Genomic DNA, 25,587 nt, shown 5'->3' on the forward strand with positions numbered 1-25,587 from the left:
AGAAGGCAGACGCTTAACTGATTGAGCCACCCAGGCGCCCCAGCCTGAGTGTTTTCTTAATAATAAATGTTCAAACGGTACACATGCATGCAACATGAATTTCGTTTGAGTGGGCATTTGTCTCCTCTAAGGTAATTGGGTGTGATTAGCTTTTTGAAGAGAAATCATGTGGAAGAATGTGATTTACTTTTTTTTTTTTTCTATCAAGCTTAAGAAAGAAAGTGGCTTTCATGTGCCTGATGATTTCACCATCAGCTCTTTTGCAGTCGGTAGGAACTGGAAACCAGTTGGCAGTGGGAAAACATGAATCAGAAAAAGACTTTATTCTCAATTTGCCATCTTTATAGACTTGCTCAGTGTGCAAAGCAAAGCTACCATTCTTCAGTTATGTGTGCAATAATTCTATCACTATTCTCCCTAAATATATGAATTCTTCTCAACTTTAACTTTTATTTTTTTATTTTTTTATTTTTTTATTTTATTTTATTTTATTTTTTATTTTTATTTATTTATGATAGTAACAGAGAGAGAGAGAGAGAGAGAGAGGGAGGCAGAGACACAGGCAGAGGGAGAAGCAGGCTCCATGCACCGGGAGCCCGACGTGGGATTCGATCCCGGGTCTTCAGGATCGCGCCCTGGGCCAAAGGCAGGCACCAAACCGCTGCGCCACCCAGGGATCCCAACTTTTATTTTTTTAATATCTTTATAATTTTCTTATCTATATTGTTTTGGATGTTTTATTTATTTTTTTAAAGATTTTACTTATTTATTCAAGAGAGACACACAGAAAGAGAGGCAGAGACACAGGCAGAGGGAGAAGCAGGTTCCATGCACCGGGAGCCCAATGTGGGATTCGATCCCGGGTCTCCAGGATCACGCCCTGAGCCGAAGGCAGGCACTAAACCCCTGAGCCACCCAGGAATCCCCTCAACTTTAACTTTTAAAACATCAGCAGTAAATCCAGAAACCTTAAAGGCAAAGACTGATTGTTTTCTATTATGTATAAACTTAAAATTTTTACATAGCCAAAAAAGGTATAAACAGCATTAAAAAATAAATTGCAAACTAGCCAAAATGCAACCTATATAATGAACTGAAAAATAGTTGAAAGAAAACAAATTTACACAAGATGAAATGCAACCTTTAAAAGAGATCTTTTTAGGGGGCCCCTAGCTGGCTCAGTCGGTTAAGCATCTGCCTTCGGCTCAGGTCACAAACTCAGGTGTCTGGGATCAAGTCCCACATTGGGTTCCCTGCTCAGCAGGGAGTCTGCTTCTCCCTCTTTGTCTGCTCATCCCTGCTGCTTGAGCGCTTCTCTCTCTCTCTCTCTCTCTCTCTCTCTCTCATAAGTAAATTTTTTTTTGTATCATAAGTAAATTTTTTTAAAAATCTTTTATGTATGTTAGGTAAGTAGATACTAAAAAAAGGTTGATAATATATAGTGTTTCAGTGGGTGTAGAGAGATGGATGTTCTCGTGCTGCGGGTGAGAACAAATGACTACAATCTGTCAGGACAACAATTTGGCATCATGTGCCTATGGCCTAAATGTGATCCATTTGTCCAGCAATTTCACTTCTAGGAATAAATATTAATAAAGTTGCCACACAGATTCACAGAAATATATTTACAAGGATGTGCATCCAGGTATTATCAATAGTAGTAAAAAGTTGGAAACCATTTGAATGCTGGCTAAATTCCTTGTATCATACCTATAGAATGAATTATGTTGCCATTCCAAAGAAAGATGAGAGCTATATTTATTTTAATGGAAATATATCCAGAACACTATGAAACAGGATGTAAACTGACCCCCTTTCAGGATCTAAAGATATCTATATATATCAGTATGTTTGTCTAGCCATTTTGAAATTGGGGGTAACATCCACCAAATGTTAGAAGTAGTTTCCATTAGGTGACGGAATTATGGTTAATTTTTCTATAATCTGTTTACCCTCATATAATTTCCAGTTTTTTACAGCAAGAACATTTTATGTGCAGAAAAAATGTAACATTATTTCATTTTGAAGACAGTAAATGAGTACCAGCAGGTTTCTTGCCTGTAGTAGAGACATTGGTTGTTCCCATTTCTCTGGCTGGCTCTACGGGACTCTATTTTCTTATCTCATCCATGTCTAACTCCTCCCCTTAGTACGTATGTTGCCCCTTCATTTCATTCTCAGGCAAATTTTGGTTTCATTTTTGTTCCATGTTGTTCTCTGGGAGAGAGTGGCTTAATTCTTGATTTCCCCTGTCCGTGGATCTTCCTCGCCCACCCCCAAATAATCTGCCACATTTTGTCCATTATCTTCAAACCTGGATCTCAAAGCAGCTTTCCTTCCAGATCCCCATCGTGGCCATCCTAACCCGTCAGTATTCCCCCAGATCTATATAGTATCCTGTTATCTGAGCTCCCAGAGGAAAGTTGCCAGGTGTCTTCCTGTAAACTAAATATGACTCTATCATCCCCCTGCATGTAATAACCTGTGGGATTTTATGGGAACCCTTTATGTTGACACGAAGCCCTTCACAGTCGGACCCTCTTCCTATTCACCCCACCCTCTGTCACAGCCACTCAACTTCTGAGCGTTCCTAGAATGGAATGTTCCTCTTGTGTTTCCCTTCCCCTTTATACACTCTTCCTATTCCTGTGCTTATGAACCCCTTCTAAAAACCTCTCCAACACCCAGTGCCAATTTTATTTCCTCTCCTGAATCTTCTAGGGGGAGTATAAAGCTCCTTTTTTGGTACCTTATTACTGTATTGCACTGAAATATTTCTGATTATGTACTGGCCTCCCCCGACCTCCCACCCCAACTAAGGCAGGGAACTACAAGTGTTCCCATGACATATACCAAATACATTTCCCCCTATGACCTGTGCTTTTGCTTATTTGGGCAACATTTTACTTTTAATCATTTGATTTTCTGGCCTTTCAAGACCAAACAAGAATTCTGATCCTTTCTGTGTTTTTCCCCTTTTTTAGGCTTCAGATGATGAGTCTTACATCAGTGATGTGAGCGATAATATATCTGAAGACAACACGAGTGTTGCAGACAACATTTCTCGGCAAAGTATGCATCCTTTGAGCTTCCAGGTTGTTCTGTCTTCTTGTCAAGTTAGAATGCTGGTGCCTCAGTGAACAATCATTTTCTCCCCTCACTGATTGTTCCTTTTGCAGCTGATCATTTGATGCATTTTATATTTGTATAATCTGTTAAGGTAAATGGTGGAAAACCCCAATAAGGTCGATGCTTAAATGAAAAAGGTTTACTTCTTGCTTCAACCAAAAGTTTGAGTCTTTCCTATTAAATATATTTAATTTTTTTAAAACTTGTCTTTTCTGGAATAATATTTGAACACGTGTAACACCTCATTTTAAAAAAAAAAAAACCTGTACGTTGATGTTTTGTGCATTAAATAGCAACTCTGTGTTGAAATAATTCAGGTCACTCTTGAGAGAGTCTAGTGGAGGCTTAAGAAGTTAAGCCTCACAATCAGAATTATTTGAAAGAGTGCATCTTTCCCAGATTCTGTGAAATAAAAACAGCAAAATACCTTTTATCATGACCGTCGTCTTTCTCTCTTTTCCAGTCTTGAATGGGGAGCTCACTGGAGGAGCCTTCCGAAACGGACGTCGAACCTGCCTGCCAGCTCCCTGTCCTGACACCAGTAACATTAACCTGTGGAATATCTTGAGGAACAACATTGGTAAAGACTTGTCTAAAGTCTCTATGCCTGTGGAGCTGAACGAGCCACTCAACACTCTGCAGCATCTCTGTGAGGAGATTGAATACAGTGAGCTTCTGGACAAGGCTTCAGAGACTGACGATCCCTACGAGCGCATGGTAATAAATAACAGAGCAGTACCTTTCAGGGATTTGTCAACCCTAGATGTGGACTAAGGCAGAATTTGTTATAATGGCATATTTGGTTCCTGCATAACACTGCATAGGAAAAGGACGAAACGGTTCATTTGCACAAATTGGGCAGGACCCCAAAGTTCCAGATACCTTTCTAGAAGATAGATACTGTATGACTTATCATTGGTCATGAGAGTTTCTGAAGTTAGGATGTTAAGCTGTCACACTCCTAGGTATAAGGTATGCCCAGCCTTGCTCTAGCAGCTTTTCCTGAAAGCCAGGAGAGAGCCCATTTGTTCGAGAACTTGGGTCCGAGCAAGTAACCTCCTGTTTGTGCTCTGCACTGGCCTCTGATCCACACAACTGTGGAAAACGTGACTGCCCTCCAGAAGGCGCCAGCAGCCACAGTGCTAGGTTGTGCAAAGGACGTAACCTGTAAGCTGGGTTTCAGAACCTTTGAACTCTGTGATGCTCAGGAAACTGGGTGACGGCTGAACGAAGAATGCTTAGCCTCAGATGCCTGCCGGTTCCCATGCGAGGACTTTAACGTCATTGTCACTCATATTTTTACCCATGCATTTACAAAGAGTCTGCAAAGGGCAGAAAACGCAAATACCATCCCGTCAGCCCCCGTGGACAGAGCTGTGTAAAATCTAGAGGAATAAGGGACGAACAGACCTGGAAGTAGTCTCTCCTATATTATTTTCCTTTCTTAAATGTTTTAACAGGTTCTTATTGCTGCATTTGCAGTTTCAGGATATTGCTCCACCTATTTCAGAGCAGGAAGTAAGCCATTCAACCCTGTCCTTGGAGAGACTTACGAATGCATTAGAGAGGACAAGGGATTCCGATTTTTCTCAGAACAGGTAAGTCCCGCTGGACTCAGTGAGGTTTCTACGTAGAAACCATGGAAGGACAGGTTGATGATGAAACAGCTTTTTGATAAACCACTGTTTTCCTCTGCCTGTGTCTCTGCCTCTCTCTCTCTGTCTTTCAAAAATAAATAAATAAAATCTTGGAAAAAGAAGAACTAAAGTGAAAGACTTACACATTCTGAGAATAGTTCAATAATAGAGACGGAAGAGTTGACTAGTTTTTATTTAGGGGTAGCCTATATATGTTGGGAAAAAATGATCATTTATGGAAGCTTTAACACTGATGTCTTTGCCTTCTTTTTTGTTTTTATTTACCAGGTTAGCCATCATCCACCCATTTCTGCCTGTCACTGTGAATCCAAGAATTTTGTGTTTTGGCAAGGTTTGTATTTCAAATATAACTTCAAAATCCAACTGGTGAGCCTCTGAAAATTTTCTAGTTTCTAAAAGTATATTATTATGCTCAGGTTAGATTTCTACCTTGAGGACTCAGAGAATGTTATTTAATAATTGGTGTCGAATTCAGTTTGAGAACTCAGATTTCCTGGCTTAAATATGAAACCATGTCATCTAGGAAATGAAATTGTATACCTAGGAAACCAAGCCCTAGGGATAGCAGAGCTCCAGGCCAGCTGTGCCGGCTCAGGGCTATCACTCTACCTCATTATGCCTCATTGTCTGCATCTATAACATGGAGGTCCTGTCTGCTGCCTTCTTGCTTCTTGAGGGTGTGCAAGGAAATCTTAATCGTGAAAGAAGATTCTGTGACACATCACGTGTGGTCACAGTCTATTTGGATATGAAAACATTGTGCCATCATGTGAGATAAACCACTGAGCCCTGGGCCGTATCTTAACAACCAGTGTAGGAACGTGTTTGTTAAGTTAATTTCATTTTCTCATAAATCTTACTTATTTTTCTGTATCTAGAGATTTAGGTTTTTTCTGTTCTCCCAAATAATATAACTTTTCAAATCAATGGGTATATAAATCAGTGGCATTGCCATACTGCAATTATTTTTATTATACCTCTTATTTTTAACATATATGTTAACTATTTCCGCCATTTAATTAAAACTTACAATAATGTTATCTAGACTTTAATGCGCAGTAGAGTCTATGTGTATATGTGTATGTGAATTCACATACACACATACCGTTCTGAGCTTTTCCCAGTTTTATTAGTTGAAACAAATATGGAATGTGTGTTATGGAGAAACATAGGTAGTAGATTTTTTTGATTCACAGTTGAGTTTTTCACTTTGGGTCATTCCCAGGTACTTCTATATTAAATCAACATAGAATCAATTGTGATTGTGAAAAACCTTTGTGAAATGTAGAGCGTTAACACAAATGTTAGTTTTTACACAATAAATGATTAGATACAGAATGCATATTTCTTTTCTTCTGCCTGTGTTATTTAGATATCAGATGGAAAAACAAGTTCTGGGGGAAGTCAATGGAAATCCTGCCTGTTGGAACACTGAATGTCATGCTTCCAAAGTAGGTTCCTTTCATCTTCATTTTGGTCTTCTACTTGCTTTTCTAAGTCAGAAATGGGTCTTTGAAACTCTAGAAGGTGCCAATGATCCACCTCCATGTATGCCCAAAATTTCTGTTAATTTCTACAAAGTTTTAAGAATGGAGAAAAGCAAATAAGAACTGTAGCATGTGTATCAAAGCTCCCTACTTCTATCTCCGCATGCTCCATTCACCAAGTCAACATGAGCTATACCTGTCTGTCCCAGGTACCATGTTACTTTGCATTTTATATCAAAGTTTCTCTTTTTAGCCACTTCTTTTCTATGTAATATGTATTTTCACTTTTGAATTCGTCTTAGATCCAGGGACTATTTTTAATGTCTAAGTCTGTTTATTTAAGAGGAGTGATGAAATCCTTTCATGGTATTTTTCTAGAGGATATAGCTTATAAATTTTTTAAATTAGTTGAAGTTTTCATTGAGGCCAAAGTATTGATTGTTTTTGTTTTTTTCATTTGGTTGGTGTTGTTTGGCTTTCTTTTTGTTTATTCTGTGGCAGAATTTGCTAGTGAATTAGATATGAAGGAAGGTGGGGTAAGCGAAGAATTCCCAGGACCACAAAATAAACTTTAAATATTTGCAAACTCATAAGTGGAAAGAGAGTTTTCCCAGGGATATAGAGAGCCTACATCGTACCAATTCATACACTTTTAAAGAAACTTAGAAGTGTTTTACTTTATTTCGAAATAACATTTTATTTGAAAATAGAGATAATGTGCAAACTTAAAGGTGATTGGAAGCTATGCCATCTCATTCCTTGGCAAAAACTCTAACTTACTGTGACCCAGAATTTGTGTGAAATACATGCTATTTGTGATCAATAGTCTTTTCTCAAAGAATTATTCATGTCTTTGGTCTTAATTCAAAGTATGAAACAATGTCCCCAGGTAATCTTTCTTAAAGGCATACCCTATCATGCCTAGTTCCTCCCTCAAATCCTTCCACGATGGCCCATTACCTGTAGTAGGAGTCCAGACCCATTGGTGCACCGTTGAAGGCCTCCCCTGCTCGGCTCCAACACCTTTCCAGCTTTGCCACCCCCCACACTCATTCACCTGTGGCATACCTCTGGCAGGCCCCCTGATGCATACTGCTCTTCTGGCTGCTGTCGCTTTGTCAGCACCTTTCCACAGCCTACAGCGTCCTCCTATCCATCCTCTAAGTTTACACTGAATCCAGCTTTTGCCAGCAAGTCGTCCTTGATACTCACCCCACATTCCAGGCAGATCTAAAGATTCTCCCTTCTGTGTTCTTATGATATTTCCTCATCATATTTTCTTATAAGTATCTATTGCCATGACCATCTACTCCCACCACACTTGCTTGAAGAGAGCAAGAAACAGGTCCTAGTCAACTTGGTGGCTTTTGCATCTGGACTATAGAGGGCACTGAAATGTTCCTTAAATGAATGAGCCCAATAAATGTCCTTGACTACATAGAAACTTTCAACAAAGAAATTAGAGGAAAATGAGGGAAAAGGAAGCTTTGGCCAAAGAATATTCTCAGTCATAGAAACAGAAATACCTATTTGTGACCTTCATTGTTTTTAATCAACATTGTATTCTTCACTAGGTATGGAGATTGCTATGTATGGAATAAAGTCACCACGTGCATACACAACATTCTCAGTGGGAGGAGGTGGATAGAGCATTACGGAGAAGTAACCATTAGAAATACCAAAAGCAGTGTTTGCATTTGCAAACTCACATTCGTCAAGGTAAATAATATAATTAATTAATTAATTAATTATATAAAATGCTTCGTAAAGAAGATATAAAAGTTACCTGTAACAGCAGCAGGTGAGTCTGTCCCATATCATTGATCCTGAAGGACGTTTTAGATAAGAAAGCAGAACCAACTGGCGGAGTTACTCAAGGCATGCAGACATCTGAACATGTGGAGGTCAAAAAAGGCACCATTTCAAAACAGAAGAAATATTCTTCTTTCTAAATAATTTTCTTTTTAAGCAGCCAGTCAGTATTCATTAAGTAAAATTCCAGAAAACACTTCTTGCCTTATAGCGAGTCTTCTGGTTTCTATTTCTGTTCCCTCTTGATTGCAACATAGTCAAGTGATCTTATTTTAGGGAGCTAATTATAATGCATTTGTCATTTTCTGCGGATGCATGTGGATGATAACTTCCAGGCACTATAAGCTTTATCCAACTCTGCCACTATGATGATCCAAATTTGTTCAAGAAGAACCTTGTCACCTTTATTAACGAGAAGATTCCTGAGATAGAATGCCTCCAAAATACCATTTTCCCCCAGTTGCTCTGGTCTAAAGTGAAACACGCAGTGTTGCCCTCATGTTTGGGTGTGCTACAGGATTCATCATGGTCCAGAAACTCCACCACCCCCTTTAATCTAGTCCACTCCTGATCTCATTCTGCTAAACACACTGGCGTCTTAAAACTCAGAATGTTCTCTTCTTAGTGAAAACGTTTGAAGCCACCTTAGAAGGTCATGCTCATTTTAATTGAAGAGCTTTATTTTTACTCAAGATACTTTTCCCATTTTCCTTTTTCTCTTGTGGACTCATTAGATGGCTCAGAACTGAAAAGCCAGGATCATTACTTTGGGTGATGACAGTAAATGTGTGCATTTAGATTTGTGGACCCTGAGAAACCTCGATTTAGTCCTGTCCCTAATATTTGCGGAGCTCAGGGCAAAAGTACAAATGGAGGCCCCTATTCCATATATTAAATGTTAATACATAAGTTAAATTAAATATGTAAATATTTAAATGTTTCCATATATTAAGTGTTAATATATAAATTAAATATTAAATATGTAAATATTTACAACTTATAGATCAAACCTACAGTCTGTCACATAACTTATGTTCCATTCTTTGACCTTGACAAATACACCTTGTATAACAAAACCTGTAAGGCTGAGTTGAACACTTTAGAACTCCAGGCTGGAAACCTGGCAGTGCAGGAGAGCCAGCCCTGATGCATGGTCTAGCGTAGAGTGGAGATTATCCTTTTCCTTAAAGTTAAACCAACTAGCACCTGGAAAGCCTTTCACATAAAACATTTGAGATAGATTTCTGAAAGTGGTTGGAATGAGCAACTTCCAAGGTAAGAAAGTTTTCCGTACAGAAATTACAGGGATTGGTGTTATTAAGGAGATTGGATGTTTTAACTGGGGTTTGGTGTTTTCCAGGTGAATTATTGGAATTCTAACGTGAATGAAGTCCAGGGGGTTGTAATGGATCAGGAGGGGAAGGTGGTGCACCGGCTGTTCGGGAAGTGGCATGAAGGGCTCTACTGCGGTGTGGCCCCTTCGGCAAAGTGCATCTGGAGACCAGGTGAGAGGAGCTGGAGCCTCTTGCCTCCGGAAGGCACCTGAGTGACAGAAGGGAGGGAGTGTCCCATCTCATGCAGTTCACCTTCTGTTTTTTTTTTTTAATAGCGAAACTAAAAACATAGATGCTGATGGTAAGCATAGTTATATTTTATACTTAACATATAAACTATGTAAATCACAACTTTTGATAATAAGGATTACAAACTTTAGGCCTAATCTGACAAGTGGTCAGAGATAGGGCTTCCTGTAAAGTCATTCTGCATGCAATACCTACATTCAAAAACTGGGCATGTTTATCAAAGAGTTTAGAGAATTGAACTATACAAACTTAAATCCTTACTCATTTATTCTCTGTTCTAATAAAACAAGGGAAAGCCTGCAAACATCTATAATCCACAAAGTCAATAACTTAGCCAGAATAAGTGATCTTCTCACTTGAGCAGCGAAAAGCTGCAATATGTTGACATTTAATGAAAGATATCGAGAGAGTTCCGGTAATACACTAGCAATAATTGAATATCAGGGGTAAAGAGAACAAGTGTCCACGTGATAGTTATTTTCATTGCAATTTTGTCAGTTATATCCTAACTTTAAAATTAGATGTTGGGCAGCCCGGGTGGCTCAGCAGTTTAGCGCTGCCTTCAGCCCAGGGCGTGATCCTGGAGACCCAGGATTGAGTCCCACGTCGGGCTCCCTGCATGGAGCCTGCTTCTCCCTCTGCCTGTGTCTCTGCCTCTCTCTCTCTCTCTGTGTGTCTCTCATGAATAAATAAATAAAATCTTTAAAAAAAATAAAATAAAATTAGATGTTGGCTTTCTAAGAGACCTCAATGAGTATTTAAATTTCCTACTGGTAGAGTGGTTAGTTCATAGATGCAGCAGCTATTTACTGAGTAGTGATTATACATTAAGCTTTACTCTAAGAGCTTGGAATACATCAACAAGCGAAGAAGCATACGAAGATCTGCCTTTGAGTTACATTAAAATGTGCCAATAGATTAATATCTATTTAGATCTGCAGCTTTTCTAAAAGGAAGTAAAATTTCTGGTGAAATCTTAATGTTCCTAGTTAACCACCCCAGCAGTTAGTTACCCAGTTAAATATTTGAGGAAAAAATCATGGCAGAGTTTAGCCAGTAAAGAGTACTATATGTACAAAGTTTTTTTTTTTTTTAAAGGCTGGATTTTATTAAACATATGAATCTCCCAGTTCTGATAGCTGGCACGAAGTTTCCTATCTAGCAAAATACAACGAATTCAATTTGCTTAAGAAAAATCTAATCTGGTTTTTATGACTACAGATTTGGTATTAGTATGGATTTTAATTAAGTTCCTGGGTTAAGTCCGCTTTTACAGGCTTTCTTAAACCTCTTTGCCAATCACAGTGCTTTATTGGCATCATTCCAGGTTCCATGCCAACCAACTATGAGCTCTACTATGGCTTCACAAGGTTTGCTATTGAGCTCAATGAGTTAGATCCTGTACTGAAAGATCTCCTTCCATCGACAGATGCCCGATTCCGGCCAGATCAGAGGTGAGCATTGGCAGTGATGTTTGAAATGGACACTAGACCATGGCGTGGTGCTACAGATGCCATTGAGGCTTATTTTCACCACCATCATTTATTTATTCATTTAAGCATTCACTCATTCCCTTATTCGCTCCACAAAGTTTCCCACAGATGATAACACAGTTCTTAACCAAAGGCGTCTGCCCCCCCACCCCAAATTCACCAGAAGTATGCAAATTCATGAACTCTGTCTTCACTAAAACCTCCTCCAGCGTTTTCACCTCTTTACTTCTACTACTCTGTAACATGGACTAGCTTTTACTATGAAGAATAGAAAGATAAGCTACAGGAGCACCTAGAAATGCTTCGAGTTAAAGTCTGGAGTTTAGCCAGCATGATTTTGAGATGTACTCAAACAGGGTGTGAGATGTACTCAAAATACAGTCCCTTTAATACCTTCTGATCCTTATTTTTTATTGTTCTTATATGGTTCTATGTGCGTGTTGTCCATTCCTACAGAGTTAATTTTCCTTGTTCCAAAAATGCTATATGCCACACAGATTCCACCCAAGATCATTTTCTGTTTCCAGTGTATTTGTGGCTTTATGTGTTTTCTGCCAAAAGGTTCCCGTGTTGAATGTCCTGCTGTTTAGTCCTCCTACTACATTCCCCCCACCCCCAGAACGTGAGATCTCACTGTTTGACATTCACATTGATCAACAAACTTCCATGTACCTTATATTGAATCCCTGTTCTTTGCTCTCGTTTTGAAATTTAAGTACAGGTTTTGCAAATCACCACCAGGCCTGTTGTTTCTTTCTCGATTCTGTCCCCCTTATTCCCTCCCTGAATTTCATTGACGATCCATTTCCTTTTTGTGAACTTTTTTGTAATCTCCCCTAGTGTTAGATTCTCCTTTTTCTTTTTTTTTTATTTATTTTTTATTGGTGTTCAATTTGCCAACATATAGCATAACACCCAGTGCTCATCCCGTCAAGTGCCCCCCTCAGTGCCCGTCACCCAGTCACCCCCACCCACCGCCACCTCCCTTTCTACCACCTCTAGTTCGTTTCGCAGAGTTAGGAGTCTCTCATGTTCTGTCTCCCTTTCTGATATTTCTCACTCATATTTTCTCCTTTCCCCTTCATTCCCTTTCACTATTTTTTATATTCCCCAAATGAATGAGACCATATAATGTTTGTCCTTCTCCGATTGACTTATTTCACTCTAGATTCTCCTTTTTCGCCAGTTTGAGTCTCTCTGATAAAACAGGGAAACTCCTTCCCTCTCAATCTGTTCTAAAAGTAGGTGGAGAACAGCCAGCTACCCGCCTGCCTCCTCTGGCCTTTACCAAGTGTGTTTCAGAGAATATGGAAAAGAAATGCTAGCTGGTACTTCCTATTGTCCTAAGCCCAGGCTCGCTCATCATCTTGAAAATCTCAAGTTAGAGAACCTGAAAGAGCACAGAAGAGTCCTCAAGGCCAAACGACTCCCCTTCTAGCCCTAGCTTTACATTGCTGTATAAAATCAGTCAGTTTACACACACAGCAAGTGTGTGCACGGGAGGCCTGGGCCGGGAGCGAGGGGACATTATCAGAGTGTGACTGTCCACCATGTTATATTCTCAGCCACTAGAGGGTAACTTTATCCAAAATGAGATTATTTTTTTCTCAGCAAAGAGGACGCTGTGCTAGAGGGATAACTGTGTTGTTCTTAGATTTTTGGAAGAAGGAAATTTAGAAGCTGCGGCCGCAGAGAAGCAACGGGTGGAGGAACTCCAGAGATCTCGAAGGCGCTACATGGAAGAAAACAACCTTGAACACATACCAAAATTTTTTAAGTAAGTCAGCTCATTCCCCTAGCAAGCTCATGTTTTGCAAATGATCGCCAGCAGCAATGAGAGACTCTGGGTGGAAAAAAAAAAAAAGAAAGAAATGAGGGATGGGTTAGTGTCCAGGTAACTTAAACTGACTTCAGTTAAACTTCAGTTTGGGTTAAGGGAAAGTAATGAGCCAGGTTTTGCACTTGTGAACAGTTTGTAATGATAAAACCCACTTCTCCTCCACAGCTTTTTGCTTTTTGTGGGCAGCAGAAAGGGTGAGGGCCTTGCACAGAATGCTCCTTGTACTTCAGCAACACCATTTAGAACGGTGGAAACTTGTTTCCGCTCCCTCAGCTCAAGGCCCCAGTCGGACCCCACTACCCACAAGTCATCCTGGCTTCATTAGTATCCAGTGTTATTTCTAACACATGGGGCTGTGTCATTCAGGTTTGGTCCTTCTGTGGTAGGATCGTGGATCATTATTACAGGATTATTTGCAGGATTATATATACTTCACACAGAACCAGCTGTATTTTCCAAATCCATCTGCTGCCCTCCTGAGCCGGGGCAGATCAGCTCAGAATAACCTCACACCCTTTAGAGTTGCCATCTCATGACCATCGCCTGGGAGCAATGCAGCCTTGCCCTGTAGATGTTGCTAGTGCGCTCTGGGCGGGACCACGGAGGGGCTCACAGAGCTACTGTGGTCACATACTTCTCCCTGAAAGTGAAGCAGAGACTGTTCTTGTGGGTCTGGGGCCTGAAGCTCTACTTAAATGTGCTTTTTTTTTTTTTAAAAAAAAAAAAAAGACCTATTAATTTATTTATTTGAGAGAGCAAGGGGAAGGGCAGAGAGAGAGAGAGAAAGAATCCAGAGCAGACTCCGCACTGAGCGTGGAGCCCAATGTGGGGCTCGATCTCACGACCCTGGGATCATGACCTGAGCCAAAACCAAGGGTCGGTGCTTAACCGACTTGGGTACCACCCAGGTGCCCCATACCTGCTTTTTCAGGGGCAGTTCACTTTCTAGCCTTGCCTAGAAGTGATTTATTCGTGCCCGTTGCCCCCACCCCATGACTCTATCTGCTTCTATTTCAAATAGACAATAAAAACAAATAAAAAAAGAATTTCTTTTTGGTCAAAAATAGTCCAGTCACCAATAAGCAGGTAGGACACTAACTGGCTTACAAAGTACCCCTCATACCTATACATCTTCTCTACGGGAGCTGGTCCGATTACCAGGCCACCTTGATGTGATTTGTGTCTAATGCTGATTTTTATGTCTCCGCAGGAAAGTTATTGATGCCAATCAAAGAGAAGCCTGGGTTTCTAATGATACCTACTGGGAGCTGCGAAAGGACCCTGGGTTTAGCAAAGTAGACAGCCCTGTTCTTTGGTAAACTGGGAATGTAGAGCTAGCCAACATATCACGCTCTGAATGAATAAATACCTATGCACAATTATGTTTCCTAGAGCTCCGCGTGGTTTCTGGGTCGACTGAAAACCCACCGTTTGCTTTTCTATTCATCTTTATAATGGACTTTCAGAAGTGCATTAGACAAGGCCCCTAACCACTTTCGGATCCTTTCTGTTTTGCTGCAACCATATCCCTTAAAAAAAAAAAAATCCACGCCCTCCTCGAAAAGCAGAATAAAAGGAGCAGAATATAAAACCCAAAGTCTGAAGCGTCTGTAAAGAAAACAAACTGTAACTGGTGCTTAACGCTGATCCAGAGAGTGCGAGGCGACCTGATGCAGAAACCACGCGCCTGGTCCTTTGTCCCGAAGCGCTGGCCCCTCGCGCGGGGGGTCCCGGGGACGCCAGTCGATCAGCTCCGACCTCGAGTGTGTCTGTTTGACGTGGTGTACTTGTTACTGACCTTGTCCACAAAGATGTGATACTTCTCAGAACCCCGTTCCATCTGTACGCCATTGTTCATGCCTTAAGAAATGCAAAGATGTACAAATAAATCATTTTTTCAATGTGTGCGCATAGGTTCATGTGAGGGACAGCTCTTTCGAATCGTGGCACGATTCGCTTTCTGGGATCAGAACGCGTAGAAGGCGGACGGAAGGGGATTTTTGCAGAGTAGACTGCACCTGCTTTACTTGGAACGTTGGCGACGGTCTGGTCTGTCTCAAGGGCAAGAAGCAAAAGGCGTGCTCGGCAGAGGTGTGTGTTCACGTCGCTCGTCCAGTTCCTGTCCCGCCACCAGATAATAAACCCTCTTGCACCTCACCTCACGGTGTGCCCTGTTATTTGGCAATATCTGTACTTGATTTGAACCCTTGGCATCAGTGTTAAAACCTTAGAAGGGAGTAATAACGAAAAGCACGTGGGGTTTGTGCGTGGGCTTAGGAGCCACCGGCCCCCCAGCTGGGTTGGAGGGCGGCCCAGTGTGGCCCGCGTTGCTGTGCTGCGCCTGGCCCATGGGCAGCGGTGGGACCCCACTGGGAGCACAAGCAAGGGTACTTAGTAGCTTATTTGCATTGTTTGTATGAGTTCTATGCAAAACCATATTTTATATTCTCATCAAGTGCTCCTGTGTGATATGTCTTAGGCATTTGCCTTGCTTTTGGCAGAGATTAAAAAAAAACAAAAAACAAAAAAAACAAGCTAAGGATTTTATCCATCCCAACAAAGGCAGGGTGGGGGTAGGGGCAGAAATATGCTTTTACCTACTTGAGGATTTGTTTTGTTTTGTTTTTTTCTTCCAGTATACAGAGGCTTTTGTAAGAAACTTGCATCAGTGTTCCTGAGTTTCTGCACGTAGACGACTATATAAAAATGCCTGTATGTTTAAAAAAAATCTCCTGATGGAGCTTTTCCTAGAGAATTAGAAAATGACATATATTTTATTCTTAGACTCTTACCATCGGATTTTAAGCGCTATTTTAAACTCTGATAACAAGGCTATGGACATCTTACGTTTCGTTACGAGGTGTTGATTTTCGTGTTTTCTCTCCTCAGCCAAGCATCCCTAATCGGTGGCTAGTCCGCTCTCAACCACCGCTGCCCTGAGAGCCGGAGGGAGAAGCCTGCAGTGTCCACTAGGTGGAACGGTGTTTTAGTTTTGAAACTCATCCCTCCTCCTACCTGAGTGCCCTACATTATGTGTACCGTAGGGTTTGAAGAGAAATTTCCCTTCAGTGAACCCCCTAACCCCTAGACTTTAGCCTTCCACTGGAGCAACACCCTCCCTCGGATTCTCGATGCCTTTAATTTCCATTTGAAATCCATAGGTGGCTTGCCTCGAGGTAGTACAGTTATTCCCTTTGTTACTGATTTTTTTTCCTGTGCATTCATCTTGAGGTCTTTTTTTATCTGCGTCCTGAGACCCAGGCCTTTAATTTTAATTAGAATTTCATCTGAATTCCGTGGTCTTCCCCTTGGAAGTCTGTCCTCCCGCAGTCGGTGAAGCTTTAAATATGATTTAAAGTGGTTCTGGTCTGTACTTACTGGCACTTCCCTGAACAGCCTGAAAATAAGACAATTCTGCAACGCAAAGGTACTGCAAGCAGAGAAGCAGGAAGGCCAAGCACTAGGTGACCACGGGCGCATCAGTCAGACGGTCAGACGGCTGAGAGAGGACCCAAGGCCCATCAGGGAAGCAACTGCTGTACCCCCACATTCCGCTGTAATTGAGGAAACGAGTGACTGCTAGAGAGGCCCTTTGCTAGATAATAAGTTCAAGCTACAAATCAAGTAGGTAAATGTTGGTCAGAGCAAACCTGAAACTCTGGGATTTCAAGATGTGGATGAGAAGAATGTCACATCATGGAAAGCACCACATTTTATCATATCCCAGGTTTAGAATCTCTTTTGAGTTCTAGATATCCCGATTGGACTTCCAATTCAAGCAATCAGTTCAGTTTAGGTGATATTCCTATGATACCTGAATCTCCCTATTAAGTACTCACACCCATGTAATGGCCTCATCCCTACCCCCCCCCCCTTTTTTTTTAACTTTTTATTGATATCACCGTTTTAGAATTGTGAGACTTACTCTGTTTGGGATTGTCATCTGCATAATTTGGGGACTTTTGAGACTAGTTTAAACAGCAAATGGATAGAAAAACATATTAGATCGTTCCTGATAAAACCTGACTTACTAGAATTTTAAATAAGGCTCTTTGTTTTAAGGGTACTTTTCTTATTTGTTTTTCCCTAAAACAATCTAAAATAGAGATTTAGTTCATCTGTATACCTCCGCCTTGATTTAGTCATAAGCTCCTTCCTTCATCTTTCTGAGCTGGTCATTAAGGAAAGCAGTGATAAGTGATGATGGTCCCATGGATGTGGCTAGACTGAACAGATCGATGGCACACACCAGCACTCATCAAGGTCGACCAGAAAACTAATTATTTTGCTTCCATATGCTGCCACCCAGGGTGCAAATTTACTCTCAGATTTTGCTGTTACTGTTTTTTTTTTTTTTTTTAATTAAGTCGTTTTTTCACCGGTTACTTAAAGTTCCCCAATAAGTTCCAGGCAGTTGTAAAAGTAAACCTCTTTTAAGATACCTTTTAATATTACCTATCAAGTTAGATGTGACATAAAAACTACCAAACATATTTTCCGAGTAAGAGAAACCAAGGGGGTATCAATACAAAGGATACCAGGCTGTTGATTTCCAAACCTTTTGCTCCTCTTCATTCGTCTGGTCCTGTGCCTTGCAGCAATCCCACTAATCAGTCATTAGCCCCCTGCCCCAAGGGGCACTTGGAAGGCAGGGGTTAAAAGAGGAACCCAATCAATGGTTTGCTTAGTTCTGTTACAGCTGTGACTGGAGAAGACTTTATAATCATAATCTAATGTATGATTTTGTTATTAAAAAAACTAATTATCCATCTTGTCTAATCTTGTTCCCTGTCATCCTAGATAATGAAGTGTTTGGGGGAGCAGAGCTCCTCACACGCCAGGGGGTGTAATAAATGTTTGCACTTGGTTCAAGTCGTTATATTATGAATGTGGCACAGTAAATAAAGTTTGTGTACAAAAGACTAGTTTATTTCTATGGGAGCCATTATGTTCAGGATATATATAATGTATCTAATTAAACAATTATGAATCTATTTTGTGCTCCAGAAATGTTCTTTTGGGGGAAAGATGGAAAAAATGTAATTGGAGCTAAGATTAAAGTGTCTTCGGTTTTGTTGGGGTTTTGTTTGTTTCCAAAAAGCTTCCCAGTCATTTAGAAATACTGCTTATCAAAACATGATTAAACCCTCTAATTTTTAACTACACACCTCTTGTGTAGAATTGACAGCTTATAAAGAGTACATTGCATGAATCATTCTGCTAAGCCTGACTTTGTTCAGCTTTAATACATGACCATGAGGACACAGCTTACGTACCCGTGTGAGAACACTTCTGTGTCCCTGAATTGCAGGGACATTGCAGCCTCCGCTATTAGAGAAGATGGCAAATTGCTTAAGAAGGGGTTAGCTTTAATTCTTTCCAAATGAGATCTAAAAACAGAAGTCTTTAGAAACCATTGTGATGAAGCAGGATGCCCAACATATGAAGCAAGTGAAGCCCCATGATTAAGCCAACTTAACATGTGGTGGTTTCCTGTTACCTGCATCTTTTTGTTTCCCAAAAGCCCCAATATTCTTCTCTTTCCTCTGGTCCTAATGTACTGAGGGGGAGGGATACACATGTCTGTTCTTTTGCACTCTGTCATTGAGTATGGGAAGAATCTGCAGTATTTATGCACAGTTGCAGGGAACCACTGCATTTAGCCTCCGTGGAACACTATTCAATGCTTGTGGATTAAAAATTGCCCCATAATTATATATTATTTGTTTCCTTGGTTTCTTCATTGGTAAGAAAAAAAAATAATTTATTTTCTGCCATTTTTTCCTATTATACCTTCCTTCTAAATATAGATAAAAGGAATTCGAGTTTTCAGAAAATAAGGTATAATTCTATTTGAGTCTTCTTACTTTAAGTTAATAAGGTAAGCAGCAATTTAATGCTGTTAAACAGAAGAATGCTAAGACTATTTTGTCTTAGGCACCAACTTCCTGCACCCCGTGTTTGTCTTCATCCAGCTATTTCTTTAGGAAATGGTATGTTGCTAGAAATTTTTTTCAGTCACTTCAAGCTTTTATTGAGATATCACTGACATAAGCTTTACATATATGAATAATTTGGTACATTTTGACATCTATGTACACTCTTGACACCATCACCACCAAACATTTCCTCTGCCCCTTTATCATGCCTCTTCTGCCCTTCACATTTGCCACCCTGAGGCAATCTTTGATCTGCTTTCATTGCTTCTTAAAGTCTGCATGTTTTCTTGTATTTATTACATATGGGACTTTTCTAGAAGACTGTGCGTACAGGTATATGGATGCCTCCAAACTCCTCCCGTGCCACTGCCACGGTGTCTACCATCAGCAGCGACACATTATGAGACGATCTCATTAAGTTATATATCTGGTAGCCCCGTAGAAAGTTTAGATTTTAAAAAGAAGACAATTAACTTTTTCATATCAAAATGGTCATGTAAGTTAATGGATTCATTTCCATCTCTGCAGTGTGTGTGTTGGGGGGGATGGTCTCCAACATAATGGTAACAATGTACTTTTGGCAGTGCTGCAGAAGCCCTGAGAAGTGTTTGCCTCTTGTTTGTAAGGAACAAATCACTGACAAAGCCATGGGAATCCAGAATGACCGCTCTTGAAATGATGGCATCTTGATAATGATGACAAAGGAAGCAGGCTTTGCTGCTTTATTATTTGCCACATTGGAAAGTTCCAGGGCTCAAGGAGGCTAACTTTCCATCTTTTCTAATGTGCTCATTCCTCATCTAGAGATCAAGTTGTTAAACCTAACTTTCAGAAAGAAATGGAAATGAAGTAGTTGCAGTCCAGGGAAATTCTGCCACTGGCAGCTGTGCAAGTTGAAAGCTTATTCCTCATTTCTTGCCCCGCAAAGCCTATTGCTTAAAAGTAGAAAACTTTTCCAGAGACTCGCAAATACAGCATGATTGACATTAAATGCTACTGGAGAAAAAAGTCAAGAATGAGTAAAAGAAACGGAATCTGAGAACGAGAAGTAGGCTCCCTGAGTGGATGGGTCCCAGAGAGCCAAGTTAACGCCTTAGATTTTTATTTATAAACAGATACCTGAGCTCCCCTCTGAAGATTCTGAGTCCCTTGATCTAGGGTGTGAACCAAGAATCTGCATTTTACCAAGCACCCATAGCCCCCAGGAAATTTTAAGGCAGAGGGGAAACCTCTATGAGCATGGGCTGGCCCAACCACCTACACTCCCTGGCCCCTGCTCCAATCTCAAGATTTTGGTTTTTTGTGGTCTCATAGTGACATTTAGGAGTCAACAAGAAAGTCTACTTCAGGCAATAAAAACTGACTCGAGCTTGGTGACTTGTGACTCACATTGCCGTGCTTGGCTTCTTGGCATTTTGATGACTTCTATCCCGAGGCCAGTGCTGTGATATGAAGGTGAAGAGGGAGGACAGAACTCTGAGACCTGAAAGATGAGGCTGCGTTAACCAGAGACTGTCAAAGTCTGTTCTGGGGCATTCTGACCAACCTAGGTAAATAGAACTTCGCTCTTCAAAGCCATGGATCAACCTCTCCTGCCTCACCCTCCATTCCCTCCTAAATCTGGTTTATGCCTCCAAGGGAAGTTTCAAAATTGGGCTGAGGGGGTCTTCCTGGCTGGTGGAAGCCCACAGGGAAATTCCATGGCAAAGCGGGCTCTTGATCACCTGACAGATTTTCATAACGAGGTATAGCAGCAAATTCTTTATCCACGTCAGCTTGTTGCCTGAAAAATATTACATTTTTAAATTTTTCATTTGAAAAGGCTCCACTGTGAAATTATTCCACTTAAAATTGAATATACAAAGGCAATAGTCATACTGTTTGTTTGCCTATGGTCATTTTGAGATAGAAAAATTAAATTTTATCTTACATTAGGGGTAGAATTTCAGGGAACTTTCTACAGAAAAAAGAATAGCTTATAGTTAAATTTCCTATTGAAAGAGGAGTTATTCATTGAAAAACATAGTCTAATCTGTGTCACCTTGAAATAAGAATTGTGTCTCTTTGATGAATGCTGTGTACCCAGAATGTTACCTTTGTAAGAACACAGGAAACTCAACAAATTTTAAACTACATAAAGAGGCTTGAGTTTTGTGGGTAGTATGTGCTAATGACCTGACAAAATGAGTAAATATTGGTATCTCCAGGAAGACACTTCAAGTTGGATTTAAAGAACATTGAGTATCTATTCTGACTACATTTCCAGCTCTTTTTTCTTGTGGTAACAATGCAGAAACGGTTTTCCGATCACATACTAGGACAAAGGACTTCTCCCTGAATTTTGAACTTATTTATATGAAGACCTAGAAAGCTGGTTTCAGCTTTCTATTTTGTTTCTATATTATAGGAGTAAAACTGTGTGTAGTTCTTAAAAGTTGCAGGAAACTCAAGGCCTCACAGATGAGTTTGTCCATTGCTGGGCTCTTGGGAAAGCTCCTAGGGATTGGCTTTTCCTCATCCAATTGTCCTCCCTCAGAAAGAGGCTGTTCCTCGGCAGGATTTTCTGTCACTGAGGAAAGCCCTTCCAATAAAATAGTGACAGTATATTTTGTTTTTCATCATCGTACACATTGTAAGCAGAAGATTTCTCAGTCTTGACTTCCAAGTCTTGAATTTCTTATAAAGAAGTGGAAGAAGAAATATTTTCAGTCAAAGCAATACACCAAACCTTTGGTCACTCGAATCCCCAGATGTTTCCTCTAAAAATATTGGCAGTTGGCCTATTTTCAACCCTGCTGGAATTTACTAAGCACATAGGCCCTGGGACCTTTTCAAGAGCCCCCCCCCCCCCCGCCAAGAATGTCCCAAGAATGTTCGCTGGGGAGCGGTCATTGGGTGGGGCCTCATCACAACGCAGTCCAACCACTGAGATGTGAGGGTCTTGTCGAAGCACCCCCTGGGGATGGGCTCACAGGATTATACTGAGAAACATCCATGTGGGTGGCAGGAGCGCACAAAGAAACCTTCCTTCTTTGTGTCCTTCTCTGTGCACTCACCAGAAGTCCTTAACTAGACAGATGGAGGGAAGGAGGGAGGGAGTGACTGATGGAGATTTAAGAACTCCAGACGCCAAAGAAATGCCCCTCCCCTTGCTCTGGAATAAAGCAACCAGAAAACAAATTGAGAATAAGTAGCAAAGAGACACAGTAAGTGAGACTTTGAGTTACTCTGAGTTTGTAATTGTATAATCATGGTGGCCATGTCACTTCCCTGGCCCAGGGATGAACTCACGCCAGAGAACGAACCTCTTACCAGTACACATAGTCCAGGGTACGTGACACTCCGGGGGTGGGGGTTTGTAGGTAGTGATTCTGTGATTTCATTTTAGCATCCTGGGTACAAAATTTAGATGCACACTGGGATAAACACAAAGGAGCACCTCCCTAGGCGGCGACGTGCTGATTACAGGGGAGATGGCAGGCCAGGGAGCACTCCCAGCATGGCCCTCTCAGGCAGTGACGTTCTGGTTTGTAGTATCAGCCCTGAGAGTTCAAGCTCCTTTTCTAAATTCCTCACAGTTTTGCCAAATACAGTGAATATTTAATGGAATATTCTAAACTTATTTTGTTCAGAAAAAGATGTTTTTGCCATAGGCAGTCTAGCCAAACTGATGAAAATGCCTAGAGCTAGCATGGTTAGAATCCCTTAGATTATTCATTTAGATGCTTTATTTGTAATTTGTTAGCATCTGGGACAGATCCTGACGACAAATCTATGTGGGTGGTATTATCTATGCTCTAACGCTGACAGTTCTGGGAGAGCCTGTCTTTCTAATGCACCACCTCACGTGAGGCTGCCTTCCCAACAGATTTGAGGAAGCAGAAGAATTTTTCTTTTTTCTAGCCAGCGGGGGAAATTTGCAAAGCTGCTAATTTATGACAACATTAGTGATTGTAGAGATATCGCAGGCTCTACTTTTGTAAGTCACAATTATGAATTCTAAAACCTAGGCCTGTAGCTGTAGGAGTTTCCTATTGGTGCTCTAACAAATCACCATAAACTTAGTAGCTTAAAACAACAGATATTTATTCTCTTACAGGTTCTGGAGGGGCAGGAGTTCAAAATGAGTCCTACAGGGCGAAAATGAAGGCGTTGACCAAGCTGTTTTCTTTTGGAGGCTTCGAGGGCGAGCTTGTTCCTTGTCTCTTCTGGCTCCTGATCGCTGCCTGCGGTCCTTGGCTCGTGGCCACATCCTTCTAATCTCTGCTTCTGCAGTCACACTGCCTTCTCCTCTCATGTAGTCAAATCTCCCTCCCTGCTTTTATTAGAACACCGTGATTATATTTAGGGCCCACCCAGATAATCCAGGATAATCTCCCTATCTCAAGATCTCTAATATAATCAGATCTGCAAAATCCCTTTTGTCATGTGAAGTAGCATTCACAGATTTCAGGAATTAGGACAGGGACATCGTTGGGAGCCATTCCCAACGTTGAACGTAGGTTCAGCCTACCCCCAACGGATTGACAAGCAGGAGGTGAATTGCACGACGCAAATGCAGAGGAAGTAAAAAAAAAAAGCTATAATTAAATAATAGATTTTAAGAGTTAGCCAATTGCTCCAGTCAAGACATCTAAAAGAATTCTTTTTTTTTTTAAGATTTTATTTATTTATTCATGAGAGAGACAGAGACACAGGCAGAGGGAGAAGCAGGTGCCATGCAGGGAGCCTGACGCGGGACTCGACCCCAGGTCTCCAGGATCACACCCTGGCGGACGGCGGCGCTAAACTGCTGAGCCACCCGGGCTGCCCTAAAACGATTCCTTTATAAATCTACCATCATTCCCTAAAACAGTGCTTGGCATATCGTAGGTGTGCAAGAAATATTTATTGAATGGATGGATGGGTGAATACAGTTCCCCCATGGAGACTGTAGACAGAAGAAAATGAAAATCTCTGAAGAAAATAACTTTGGATTTTTTTTTTTCATTATATTGAAACCAAACAAACAAGTATGTGTTGAAATCTTTTTTGTAAAAAGGATTTTCCAGTTCCATAAAAGCGACTAATTCAGTTAATTAAATGGGAAAATAGGATAGGTTGCAGTCGGGGGTAGGGGGCATCAGTAGCACCCAGTCCTGAGTAGACTCATTCAGTAAGACGTACACGTTGGTAGATACAGGGGGCACAGAAGACACCACATTCTCAGGGGGACCATGTTCAACGACAGCCTTGTCCCTGGGCTCTCCATCACACTGTGGCACCTGGCCGCTCCTCCTACAAGGGCGAGTGACTAGAGGCATGGCTCTAAAGTTAGACTCAGTGCAATGCCTGGATGACTTCATACAGCATTAAGGAGATCTGACTTTGGACCAGCCAACCTCTGCCTCAATTAAACCCTGGGTTTTTTTTAATTTTTTTTATTTATTATATTATTTTTTTTTAAACCCTGGTTGAAAGCAGTATGGAAACTAGGCTCCTGTGACTTACCTAACTCGAAAGGGGGGAAAGATTTGCTTGAATCGGAGAAGTCCCCCATCGTTTGTAAAGGAGGAAGGCTTCCCTCAGCCCTCCTCTCTAGGCGAACCCCGCCCCTCCGTTCCTCTCCTGGACACGTGAACTTGTGCCAAATGAGACCGTTGGGATGAAAAGGTGGCCTTGGATAGATTTCATTCTTGAGGAGCAGAAGGAAAATGCACAAAAAATCACAAAGAAGCCTGTGAATTTTAAATAAAGCCCTTGTAGGTGAGAATGTACAGGTAGTGCGGGAGCCACCCGGTGCCCCAGCAGCCGGCAGCCGTCCAGGAGCGGAGTCCCACTGCCAGTGTGCTCTCAAGGCCAGAGCCCGGAGTGGTTCTCGACAAGCAAGTGACATCTGTTGTCTCTCACCACGAGCAGAGATCTGAACAATTCTGCCAATACAAGCGGGTTTTGTTCTGATGACCCGTTGGTGAAACAAAAATCCTGATGTTGCACCAAAGTGGGTTTTATCTTCTACATTTTTCTCTTGGCAAAAATCCAAGAGCCTTAGAAAATTGGCTTTTCCATTAATGACAGGGGCACCTGGGTGGTTCAGTCTGTTAAGCATCCAAGTCTTGATTTCATCTCAGGTCATGACCTTGGGGTCCTGAGATTCAGCCCTGCGTCTGGCTCTGCCCTCAGTGTAGACTCTGCTTGTACCTCTCCCTCCCCCCGCTTGCTCTTGCTTTCTCTCCCTCTTAAATAAGTAAATAACATCATTAAAAAATAAATGATAATAGAGAATGCAAGTGTCTATGTACTCCTTACCTTCCCCACTACTTTTACTGCCTACAGCCATCGTACGAATACATTTCTCTGTGGAGTCTCTTTATTCCAAGTGGAGTCTTTTCCATGGTGAAGAGTCAAAATGTGAAGTAGGAACTTCTATTTCGCAGGAAATTTGATGAAGAATACGTGACTTCGACAGGATGTTAATCAACATTTAGCCATCCACCATTGGCAATTTCATCCACCGTGGTGAAAGCAATGACCGCCTTGTGGAAATAAATGAAGCCCATCCACACAAGAACAGAGGCTGTTTATTCATAGTCTATTTTAGCAAGGAAGCCACCATCACTTGTGTTTGGCAGAGACCGACTCAAAGGCAGACAGGGGAGTTGGAATG

General features: G+C 41.2%; 1 protein-coding gene and 1 long non-coding RNA gene across 15 annotated transcripts in view; one reads left to right on the plus strand and one right to left on the minus strand.

Moving 5' to 3' along the window:
• Positions 1–17,996, plus strand: part of OSBPL6 (oxysterol binding protein like 6) — a 151,346-nt gene extending 133,350 nt beyond the window's left edge. For 13 of the 14 annotated variants that reach the window (XM_038584953.1, XM_038584955.1, XM_038584956.1 and 10 more), the window contains 10 exons: positions 2,985–3,072; positions 3,593–3,846; positions 4,590–4,727; positions 5,055–5,118; positions 6,160–6,238; positions 7,849–7,993; positions 9,447–9,591; positions 10,997–11,123; positions 12,817–12,939; positions 14,213–17,996. In XM_038584953.1, coding sequence (XP_038440881.1) covers positions 2,985–3,072; positions 3,593–3,846; positions 4,590–4,727; positions 5,055–5,118; positions 6,160–6,238; positions 7,849–7,993; positions 9,447–9,591; positions 10,997–11,123; positions 12,817–12,939; positions 14,213–14,321 — 1,272 coding nt within the window. In that variant the 3' untranslated portion in view covers positions 14,322–17,996. The remainder of the gene's footprint in view (positions 1–2,984; positions 3,073–3,592; positions 3,847–4,589; positions 4,728–5,054; positions 5,119–6,159; positions 6,239–7,848; positions 7,994–9,446; positions 9,592–10,996; positions 11,124–12,816; positions 12,940–14,212) is intronic. The other variant, XR_005384790.1, reaches the window with a different exon arrangement.
• LOC119867844 lies at positions 1,742–8,396 on the minus strand. Its single transcript, XR_005384791.1, has 2 exons — positions 8,061–8,396; positions 1,742–3,212 (listed from the first exon to the last, which is right to left on the minus strand). It is a non-coding gene; the product is annotated as an uncharacterized LOC119867844 (long non-coding RNA).
• Positions 17,997–25,587: the final 7,591 nt, after the last annotated feature.

This window comes from Canis lupus, chromosome 36 (genome assembly GCF_011100685.1).
Source record: "Canis lupus familiaris isolate Mischka breed German Shepherd chromosome 36, alternate assembly UU_Cfam_GSD_1.0, whole genome shotgun sequence".
Lineage (NCBI taxonomy): Eukaryota > Metazoa > Chordata > Mammalia > Carnivora > Canidae > Canis > Canis lupus.